The 11913-nt window shown below is 29.6% G+C and overlaps 2 protein-coding genes across 3 annotated transcripts; both read left to right on the top strand.

Moving 5' to 3' along the window:
* The first annotated feature begins 30 nt into the window (after positions 1–30).
* Positions 31–10663, top strand: LOC111041444 (mitochondrial assembly of ribosomal large subunit protein 1). 2 transcript variants are annotated; one of them, XM_022325717.1, is made up of 4 exons: positions 31–484; positions 565–669; positions 7401–7661; positions 10348–10663. In XM_022325717.1, the coding sequence occupies exons 1-4, from the start codon at positions 142–144 to the stop codon at positions 10539–10541; spliced, it is 903 nt and encodes a 300-aa protein (XP_022181409.1). In that variant the 5' UTR covers positions 31–141; the 3' UTR covers positions 10542–10663. The 2 variants fall into 2 exon arrangements, with proteins under 2 accessions (XP_022181409.1, XP_022181410.1); XM_022325718.1 differs by lacking the exon at positions 565–669.
* Positions 4231–6029, top strand: LOC111041445 (TOMM20-like protein 1). Its single transcript, XM_022325719.1, has one exon. The coding sequence runs from the start codon at positions 5014–5016 to the stop codon at positions 5479–5481; it is 468 nt and encodes a 155-aa protein (XP_022181411.1). The 5' UTR covers positions 4231–5013; the 3' UTR covers positions 5482–6029.
* Positions 10664–11913: the final 1250 nt, after the last annotated feature.

Raw genomic sequence — 11913 nt, 5'->3', positions numbered from 1 at the left:
CACATGCGAGACGAACCGTCTTGATAACGTTGCAAATACAAAACAGAATTAATTCCGAGCTTTCATCGTTTTTTCTTATCCTTTTTTTCAACCACACGCTGTTGCGGATCTTGTGCCAATGGTGTGAAAAAGTCCTCAACGATGTTGTCTTTGAAAATTGGTCGGGACTTGTCCAAGTGCCTGATGACGGCTAGTCGTTGTTCTTTGTGGCAATCGCGTCTGCCGACGTGCTGGACCACTTTGATACGACGGAGTTATGGGGACCACGGCAGGACAACTGGTGGTGGTCGCGATGGAGGCAGAGGCAGCGATGACGACGATGGATTCGTGAAGCCTAGCAATTACAAGGTATTCAAAGATGACGACTCGTCGGTGATTTTGGACGTAGAAGAGGAACGTGCCCTGCTTGACTCGCAGTTATCCGCTGACGATCCCCATTCAGATTTTGATGAAATCGATCAATTCGCTGGTTTCGATTTGTCGCGTGAGTTAAAATTCCAATGAAACATCCAAATATATCCTCCTGACACTGTAACAGTTTTATCCTTGAATGCTACTCTCTAGGAGGCATTTTTCGCACGGTTGCTGACAGTTTTCAAACTGCTAAATTAATGACCATGTTATGTCTAAATCAGAAATTGATTGGTTACTTTCAACAGTTTTATAGAGGTCAAGTTATTTATGCCTATATGTTAATATTATTAAATTTTAAGTTAATATTTATTTATTTTAAGTATTACCCAAGAATAAAATCAAAAACCTTTTTTAAAGTTGTTTAACAACTTTAAAAAACAAAATTATATTATAGTATTACAACTAAAATTATTGTGGATGTATGTATATATATATATTATATTATATATAATACTATCTGTAATATTAGTTGGCAACAATTTTAAGCATAATATTACCTAATTATACTTGGTAGATAATACAATAGGTTTTTGATTTATAACACTACTGTTTACCAATTATGACTAACGCATATTAAAATTAGTCACAATTACACATATTGATACTATTCAAGTTCCCAGAATTAAGCTGATATTCCTGTACCCACTAGTAGGCACTAGCACCTTAATATTTATTAAACTAACAAGCGTACATAATAAAAGATCCATAGAGTTTTACATTTTTCAAGTTTAAAGCACATTGGATAAACGTATAATTATTGGATTGGTTATTTTTCTGCTTTAACAGATGAGTAATTTTTTTCTTTTTTTGACCTTTCCACTTCATTATATCAACTATTGTATAATTGTTGATAAATGAAAAATAAAAAATACAGAATATTGATATATTTTTCATATTACTACCATAAAACTACCATTTAATATAAACAATTTGTTTATTAAAATCACCACCGTTCACTGTAATTTTTCAAAGTAATTTTATCACATTTGAAGTAGGTATCTTAACATTTTAAAAATATATGAAGTACTTACCATAAATTATACTAGTGAGTTGGGATATTTATATTTAAAAAATGTAGTATAATAACTTGAACCAAAAACTTATTCTGAGAAAGTAAAGAAATTGCATTTAGGAGGACACCATACCCAAATATTTTAGGTTCATCTTACAAATGTAAAATATAGCAAATTTCTTTGTTTTTAACTTTGATATTTGTGGAAATTGACCAATTTAAAAGTAAAAATAGTATCTAGGGCTTTTAAAATATATTTTTTTCTTTCAAATTTGAGTATTGATTGACGATTAACTTGTAATTGAATGATGTCTAATGTGGCTCAAAGAAAATTAAGATCATACGTTTAAATACTTCAAATGTTAAATAAATTCTTATTAAATCCATGTTTCTGCCATTGACCTATTAACTAGTATTAAGTCATTACCAGTGACACCAAACTCAGTTAAAAATTAAAATAGATGGGATAATTTTAACCGAAGACCAACTACCCACCCACACACCCATCCATATCGTTGTTCAAAAACTAGAGAAAATACCAAACCACACGAAGCCCTTTGCTTCGCTTGCAAACAACACAACTTTAATAACAGATATTTCATATTATCTCATGTATCTATTTGACTTTTTCAATAATCACGTATCCACCGTTCAGAGTTTTATCTTGGAAGAGAACATAGATTCTAGTTTTCTCAATAATCTTAATTCCTAGTAAGATAAACATATGCTATGATTAATTTATTCTCTATTGTAACTGCATATACCTAGTAATATTACTTTTAATTATTTTGTATTTTTAATATTTTATTAAAATAATTTTTCACTATACATTTGTACTACATCTTTTTACTACATCAGTCTGCAAGTCCATAGTATACTAGTTGCTATATATATAAAAAGGCATACACAGGAGTACATGTTAATTTTTGTTGTTTGTGTTAATTAACTCTTTTACTGATATGGACGCATATTATATGTGTCCAATGTAACCATCTCTGTGGTGGTATGGACGCATTTATATACGTCCTATCATTAAAAAAAATAAAAACAATAAACCTTTTAATTAACGTGACAACATAAACAAATGGTTAGGATACACTAAAAAAAAATAGATCTATTAAAAAATTAATATAGTATACTCTTTTGTATATATATAATTGTAACTTGTAAAAATTTAAACAAATCTTGAGTATAATAGTAAAGGTTAAAAAGGGCTTCAAATTTCAATTTTGCACAAGCTCCTTGATTGGTTTAGTTACGGCACTGGAAAGGTATTACAAAAGTTGTTGTCAGGTATTCGATCATAATATCTTATAAATACGTATATGTTATATGTATTGTTCAGAACAATAAACCAGTATTCAAATAATACTCGAAATAATATTACAAATATCTATGGAAATAAAACTGTTAAAACATCAATCATCATACTGTAAACATACTATTACTATTATTGATACAGGGGATTGTTATCAACTTATAATAAATATTATTTTGATAATGATCTGTACACAAACTTTTGCTTATATAATTTATCTGTTTCTTATTCGAACGGTACAATTTGTGAACAACAATGTATTTACGTTTTTTTAAATTTAACTATAAGCTTCCTAGTAGGTATCTAGTAAAACCATAATTATCTAAGAGTAGTGTAACTTATGCACATTTTGTATAAAATTAGTATTTAGTAATAACTAATGAATAATAAAAATTTATTTTTATAAATTTCTTTAGCCTCCTTAAATTTATTTAATCTTTATCTACTTAAATTAGGTTCGTAAGAAGATGTCAGCGCATGATTTGTTTTCTCCCTCTGTCCCATATTCTGCATATAAAATTTTTGTTCTACAGATTTAATTATGTATTTTGGCTTTAATGTTAAAATTAATTGATTTTATAGATACTATTAAAATTATAGGTAAGAATATTATTTTGGGTGCCTAATAAGCTTTTATTAATATTTTAATTTAAAAATGAGTTATAATGTACATAAAATTGTAAGAATTTTGAAATACCCATAACTTGCTTTAAAATTAAAATATCAATAAAAGCTTGTGGGGTATCCCAGATAATGTTTGTTTAAGTATCATATTATCTCAATTGATTTAATATAAATATAACATTCTAACAGCACAAAATTGTATCTGCCGAATGAAAATTTGGTATGATGTCCAAGAGTCAGAGAGTGAGATCAAACAAATGTTGCGCTTATATTCACTTAATGATGCATAAAAATATATTTAATATAGGTAGGTAGATAGATTCGAATATTATAGCAAAAAGAAAAATCATTTGAGTTATTACTTATTACATATTTTTACATTTTATTTTATTCATTACATATCATTTGAAATAATATTGATTGACTTAATTATTATATCTTATTAACTTGAATTTTTCAAATTGCTTTTTACTGAGACGAAGTAGATTAAAGAAATAGTATACATATAGATACCTATTTTATAATTTTTACCCACATTGAATTAAATTTTTTATTTATATACCTATCATATATTATGTTCCTAGCTACCTACTAAATTCTGATGTATTATATATTATAATTAGGTCACATATAGTGTATGTAGTAGCAAGTCATTTTGTTAAAGGTGGCCAAACCAGCTTATAGATTTAGATGAATTTTGTCAACATTTTAACTTTAGACGCTTATAAAATATTACTGTAGATTTACATTCAAATTTTTTTTTAATTTACCCTAATAACAATTTATGAGGAACCTTGAATTAAATTTCCAAGTATTTTGACAGAAAAACATTTTTTACTGACATTAATTTTTAAAAAAACCAATAAAAACTGAAAATGTCATATGCCTATAAATAGCTGAACATGAGTCAAAATATTTTTAAAGTTTTGGGGTGCTTTAAAAATGCTTACATTCAGTGAAAATTGCATGTGTCTACCTTAATTTTTTTAGAGGTTCACCAAAAACTAAAATCGATCTTGTCGAAAACTGATTTTGCGTAAAAATGTCCGTTCTCCCTTAATTTTTTTTTGTTCTTCCCCCGAAATTTTGTCATGTTGACCTCTCGAATGCTCGAAAAAGATTCACTTTCCTATCAGAAAATAAATTAAAATTGAATATCGAATCATTATTTCGACTACCTAATTATCAAGTACACAGAAAAAAACACATCATTCTAAAAGCAACACATTTTTTGCCCTCCTCAGTATCTGAAATTGCAAAAACATGGACTTAAAAATTCAAAATTTAAATTCATATTTACATGAAACACATTTAAAACTTACTTCGTAATAAATTGGAACAATAGAAGAAAAGTAGAAAATACAATAACATCTGTGTTCTAATTAATATAATATATTTTGTATGATGTTGGCTGCACTTTTTTTTTGTTGATGTGGGTAGCAACTTTGTGTAAATGTATATTTTTTCTCGTAAAAGTCTCTTTTTCGGACGAGTGACGAATTTTTGGTTTTTCGTGTGATTTGGTACATCAGCAGCGGCGCGGTGGCTTATTTACAAACTGCCGAGTGAACTACACTCCACATCGAGGAACATCCGGTAGTTCGTCGCTCGTTTGGATTTGGATGTCCACTCGTGGACGTTCACTATGATAATACCTGTCTCGAAGATCACCATCGGGGCTGTCTTGTCCGGTGTCGTGGGCTTGTGCTTCCTAAGCTACTTCGTCTTCTTAGGCCCTGAACGCCGCAGTGACAAGGTAACCAAAATGAACCGGCTCAAGAAACGACTGGCGACTAAGGATGGCGAAACTACTAAAATGGCGGTGCTCGTCCAAGAGTTGCACCCAGGATTAAAACAAATCCAGGCCGATCAGAAAATCTTTGAACAAGATGTGAATATGGGTGAGTTCTACTTGATTCGCGGGAACGAGGATCTTGGCGTCAAGCACCTAGTCAACGCGATGATGACATGCCAGAATCCCACCGTTCTATACCAAGTGCTGCAAAAAAAACTGTCCAAACGCTTGTTTGAAATGCTCACCAAGAAGCTGTCACCAGAGCAGCTAGAACTGTGGTCGTCTTCCAGCAATCTGAATTTGGGTGACGTCGATTAGTGTTTTTTTAATCGTCAAGTTAATTTTATAATTATATACGCATATGTTTTTATTAATTATTTATTTATTTGATTCTGTACTTATATAACTATATGAGGTGTCAAATTTATACTAAATAGTATAGCGAGACAGTGTATTAGATATTAAGACATTTAAAAGTGTACAATTACAAAAACATAAGATAGAATACATTAAATTAGTGAAGTAATTATTAAAAAATAGAATAATAAGGTGGCCGGGACACTAAAATAAATTAAAAGCTAGTGGAGCATTCTGTGTATGAGGTTCAATGAAACATAAAAAAGCGGGTAAGTGGATGTCACTCTACTGTGTAGTAGCCAGTAGGTTACAAGTGGGTCCCTATAATTTATGTTGTTAAATTTGAATTCAATAATATAAAATCATTGTGCACGAAAAACGATTCTGACCGAAGAGACGGTCTGTTGGCCTACTATTAGTATATTTGTTGATATTATTGTGATTAAAGTAATCAATTTTACTATTCGACACTAATAAAATAGTAGAAGGTTAAATTCATTTTTGCCTAAAAAATTACATTTGAAAAGTCATTGTATGTAAAGAATATAATAATATACAATAATATACAATAATATACAATAATATATAATATAGTTTCAAGTACTCACGAATAATATTTTTTAATTACAACGAAATACCTAAAATCGCTATTGTTGGTTTAAATATTTAATTACGTCCGAAATTGAACTTAAAATAACTATAAAAAATAAACTGTGCTAATATATTTCAAATATTTACGGTCATTCATTTTCTAAGGTTAGGGTTGGGTCGATTTTTATAAACTTAATTATCTAGTAACTCCACGTTTGAAACAGTTCTGAGTTCTAATGATTTCTATTTTATATACACATGTGTATATATTTAATGTATTTATTAAATTGTATATTTTGTTGAATAAATGTTGTTTAATTTTTATTAACTACCCATTATATTATATATTATGTTACTTGTAATAGCCGTCAGGTACCAGTCGTTAATATGTTTGAATAAATCAAATTTTATTTTATTAGTTTAAGTTATAAGTTATAACTCTACTATCATGACAAGTACGAAGAAATTAAAGTAAATGTATATATTTTTAGTATTATATTAGTTACTCGGTCAGTTTATTAAGAAGATTAAATGAGAAAGTAAATGTATTATTGGTATTTATTTCCTAAATAAAATTGGGAATGCTAATGTCCTCCTTTAAGTACCGAAATAGTATTAAAATACAACCTACAAGTCCTACAATGAATAACTTACTATACAATTAAATAATCAAAAGAATGTCAGTACCTACATAAAAAGGATCATTTAGATTACGTCATTTATATTTACCGTGAGTGTATATGTATACCATATGTATTATTTATTGTATTACTTACTCATATCTATTTTATTAAGATCCAATATTTTTGGACATAATACGAGTACTATAACATAATATTATACATATGCAATAAATACCCAAAGTACAGTGTAAGCATATTAAATTAATGTCGTTTAAAAACATAGTATTGATTTTGTTTGACATTTCGTGTTTATTAGAAGATGAAAAAACAATAGTAAAATAAAAAGGTCACAATAAACTCCGAAATAAATTTAGTAAAAGGTAGATGCCCTAAAGTGTATTTGGGTTATGAACTTTTCCACTCGGGGTATTTGACGTTATCCATCATTTACCTTGAATAATATGCGAATCGCATGCATTTTATGTGGCATCCACTCTGGTGAAACAAATTAGTGACGTGTGACGTCTCATGCCGACGCAGAAAAATCGTAAAAATAAATGTAAAACGCGATATTAAATGTTAAAACTTTAGCTCATATTTTGGATGGTTCTCTTATAAAAATATTATATTTCTCGATATAAACGTGTGTCGAATGCATTTATACAGGTGGTGTGTCCGGAGTGTTCGAAGTGGAGCATCTAGTCGAAGTGCTCCAAAAGAACAACGCCTCAGATTTGTTCGTCGTGTCCATCCCTGCCAATGTGAGGTACGTGGATTACATAGTTATCGCCACGGGGAGATCGCAAAAACATTTGATGTCGATTGCCGATTTCGTTCACAAGCTTTTTAAGAAAAAGCGCCGGCCATCGGACAACATACCCAGAATAGTGAACAAGAAGCCTCTAGACTGGATTGCATTAGACATAGGTAAGTTTTCTAATGTTGACTCGAATTATTATTTATTTATTTTTTTATTTATTTAAAAATACACCTCAACTACCTACCAAGGTTATTGGCGTTTCTGAAGAAACACATTACATTTTATAATTTCTAAAATACATACTGATATAATTTATCTAATATTTATTTTCGATTCAACAAATTTGGTCCTTTACCCTCCCCTTAATAATTGTTAAGTCCCCCCCCTACCCAATGCAATGCAGTGTATTATGAACATTCTCACTCCTCACTGTTTTATTATTAGATACAATGTATAAACATGCGCTTGTTATAAATGTACGTACCTATATACAGCGTCTATATAATAATATTATAATGTCGTCGTGACCCAAAAATTACTACTGCGGGACGGCGAGACTATTATTTTATAGACGAATTTCACGCCCGCGTCGTTGTTTAATGTGACGGCGCGCAGCGTCTGGTGTATACGGTCTTCCATTGTTGAAGAAGAAATCAACGGACTCCGCGCCGCGCCACGAACAACGCGGGCATACAGCCGATCGGCGCTCTGTGATAAAAACGAAACAAAAACAAAAAAATCCATACAATTCTCGTGTGTGCCTACCTATATATTATGTATGCATATAAAATATAATATTAATTTTGTATGAACTGCTGTCTGAGGGTCTCGTTATAACTGACAGCGCTACACAATATACAGGGTGATCCATCAAGTATGCTCACCCCCTTTGATTCAAATTCTGGATACTTCATTTAAAATTTTAAAATTTACTTCAATACTATATCTTCAAATTCTTGAGATTTTTTTTCAAGAATCTGAGAATATGATCTCTAAGAATATAAAAAAATTCTAAAAATCAGATTTTTAATAACTACATTATCGAAGACAAGAAGGATTGAGCATGAAAACCAAATCACCCTATATAATATATGCTTTGACTTGCTTGCATATATGGTATACCTAATTATTTAGCCATGGTGCAGGCGATAACTATACAATGCCATATAGGTAGGACGTATTTTACAAAAATCTTCTACACGACGCCGAGATTTCTAGCTAGGTCGGTCAAATCGTTTACTATACTACGAGGGGCGCACGTGTCGCATTGTTGTGCGTTTTTCCTAATATTGGTTGTGTGTGAGTGTCTGTCAATACTTAACTATCGGAATAGTCCAAGAAAATCATATGTTCGATTTATAATTCGAATTGTCGAATGTATAAGTGATGCAAACAAGAAGACTCATTTACATTTTTTTTTTTGTACTTTTCTGGTTCATTGCATTGATACTGCTCTATAAGCTATAAAATATAAAATATCAAAATATTTCAGTGCATACTGTTGCATTTTTCTAGATTTTTTTATTCCTTTATGAGGATATTTCTTGATTTTACATTTTTCTTTTTAGTACGTGTTTGACAATTTCAGCTCATATTTGATGATTAATACAATTTTTGTAAACTGAAAATGTACACATTGATTTGAGATTTTAATCGCGAATTCAACAATATATATATTGTATTCTTCATAATACTATACGACAGTATTATAATATGTGACTGTTGTGCATTGGTTGTAGATGTGAAGAAAATTGAAATGCCGTAATTAATATTGTACCTAATTTATATTTTTATTTGTAATTAGGTATTGATTTTCCCACGACAGTGTCCGGCCAATTATCGTCGATTCGTGGTATTATTGACATTACTGCGTCACCAGTATTAATATAAGTGGATATTTTTTTATACCAATAAGTGGTGGCTTTCATGACACACATTCTTAAGCAGTGTGACGGACGACGCGTCCTGACGGTACAGCAAAAAGAAAAAAACAGAATTGAATACATTACTTTTTGTTTAAATATATTGTATTATATTCTCGGAATAATAATATAATACTAGTGACTTCTATGAAATCTTTATATTGCGCCTATTTGTGAGGTCAATTTTAAAATATGGAGCCGTCGTGCGGGATCCTGATATCTCTTGCGGTATGAATCAAATTGAACATATTCAACGAAAGTATCTTAAATTAGTTTCTTGTACATTAAAGATTGATCACCCACCTCGCACGACTATTCTCTAGTTATGCACCGTCTTGGCTTTAATACGTTATAACTGACAGAAGGTTTGAAGCTAATTTAACTTTTCTGAAATGTCTTATCGATGGTATTATTGATTCTACTGAACCATTACCACAAATTAACTTTAAAGTTCCAACTGTAAATGTCTGCCACATGTACTAGTTTTCTTTACTTATACCGCATACACATTATTCAAAAACCCAATAATTACTCGGAATTATAGATTAGGGCAAATAAGGACTCACCAACTCTATTAGTTTAATTATTTTGCACGTATTGTGAATATGTTGTATGCATTTACTATCTTGTATTGATTTGGCATATTATCCCGCGTTGTAATAAAAAATAAATAAAATAATATTATTTGGTTTTTAATTGTATTAAACGTTTTTGATAACACGAAACCAGGAAAAGTTCAAATCAGTCATTGATCTAAAAAAAATGTATTTTAGAAAAACAATACTTATAACATTCAAAATTCTAAACAAATATAATTAAATGTTTTTTTTTTAGTATAGGCGTAACTCAACATTATTGTGAAATGTATTGTTAATTACCTATTCCTAATTATTTTGAGTTTTCTCAATAATGTTTACTGTCTACTTTTCAGGTAATATAGCTGTACACTTGTTAACAAAAGACACCAGAAAGAACTTCGACCTGGAGACAATTTGGAGCGTAGGAGAAAAGTTCGATTCCCACCTGAACAGGCCAGTGGATTCGTTGGTCACGTTATTGAACGAACATTCGTTTAGTTTAGACAATTTAGAACCGGTTGATTTTGAACATGTAAAACCCCACTAACTCGTTGGCGAACGATTTTACTCGAGTCAACTGTAAATATCCTTTGAATATTCTGTTTTATTTTTATTGTATGAAATCACCGTTTTTGTTTCAAAAATAAAAATAAATAATAATAATTGCCTTGCGTGTGTTTATATTTTTCCACGTAATCTAAACATATTTAATATTTTAAAACGAGTGTAAAATGTATAGGTATACGTTCTTGGTAAATAATTATATGTCTACTTGGTATACTTGCCTACTTCATCTCTTACACACAGTGGCAATGTTTAAATTGTTAGTAAAATCAACAATTCATCGTATAGTAGGTATTGTGTGATTAGTTGATTTATGCTAGGTAAATGAATAACGACGTATTTAGAGGTGGTACTCAAAATTAAAATAAACGACGTATCATTATAGTAAACAATTCTGAAAAAATAATCATTCATTTACATTTATTTATACGTAATATGTAGTTTTTCGATCAGCAAACAAAGAATATTCTTTGTAATTTTCATTTTTTTATATCTGTATCGCAAATGAAAAATACAGCTGTGTTATAAAGGTTTTAATTTAATTTTAATTTATAACTAGTAGTTGTATTTCCCGAATTCATCCGGGTCGAAAATAATCTATCTCTAGTTTTCCGTTTTGTTTCACTTAAACCATGTAATATACAATTACAATGATTAATATTATGTAAACACAAAAAATAGAGATAAAGTCAACGAACTCTTAAGATTGGTATTCGTATCATCAAAAATATGTACAGAATTAAGAAAGCAAATCATGAATCATAAAAGTATAATTATTTTTAATATGTTTATATAATATAAGTATTTGATTTAATTATTTGATATATTTTTCAAATATATTTGTAAATGTATTTTTATGCGTCATATTTCTACTAATTATAATAGTAATATAATCTGTAGCCAATGGCACCATTTATATCAAAAAAATATTAGTTTTTCGTGAGCCCCCACGAAATTCATTGGTTTTGAGCCACCCTTAAATAGCCTATAGTAGTGGACAACATATGTTTTAAGCTGTCCCCGAGTCTCAATAAGAAATCTATTAATATAAATTTTATTGAAAACTGACCAGTCACCAGTAGGTTAGTTATTGAGTATAAACAAACATTAATTTATATATCTTTTTACTATTTATTATTGATAAATCCTAATTCCTATTTAAAATTTTACATTTTTCTTTAATTATTTTAATATTTTAGTGTTTTACATATCTTTGGGACTTGAATGAACAATGTTTCGATTTTTTTAAATGGTCGTTTGAAATGTAATTACTCATAATCTACCTATATGTTGTGGAAAGAAATATATGATTATGTAGCGTATCGATTCTTGTTGTATAATAGGTGTTTAATATA

This window comes from Myzus persicae, unplaced genomic scaffold (genome assembly GCF_001856785.1).
Source record: "Myzus persicae strain clone G006 unplaced genomic scaffold, MPER_G0061.0, whole genome shotgun sequence".
NCBI lineage: Eukaryota > Metazoa > Arthropoda > Insecta > Hemiptera > Aphididae > Myzus > Myzus persicae.
Note: the sequence above shows the minus strand (reverse complement) of the source record. Positions and strands in the feature narration are given on the sequence as shown.

What these genes read in the sequence shown, in the direction of transcription:
- LOC111041444 (XM_022325717.1), top strand. Translation starts at nt 142, where the DNA reads ATGTTGTCTTTGAAAATTGGTCGGGACTTGTCCAAGTGCCTGATGACG. An exon ending in CTTTCAACAGTTTTATAGAG is followed by an intron (nt 670 to 7,400) that starts GTCAAGTTATTT and finishes GCATTTATACAG; the next exon opens with GTGGTGTGTCCGGAGTGTTC. An exon ending in CTGGATTGCATTAGACATAG is followed by an intron (nt 7,662 to 10,347) that starts GTAAGTTTTCTA and finishes TCTACTTTTCAG; the next exon opens with GTAATATAGCTGTACACTTG.
- LOC111041445 (XM_022325719.1), top strand. Translation starts at nt 5,014, where the DNA reads ATGATAATACCTGTCTCGAAGATCACCATCGGGGCTGTCTTGTCCGGT.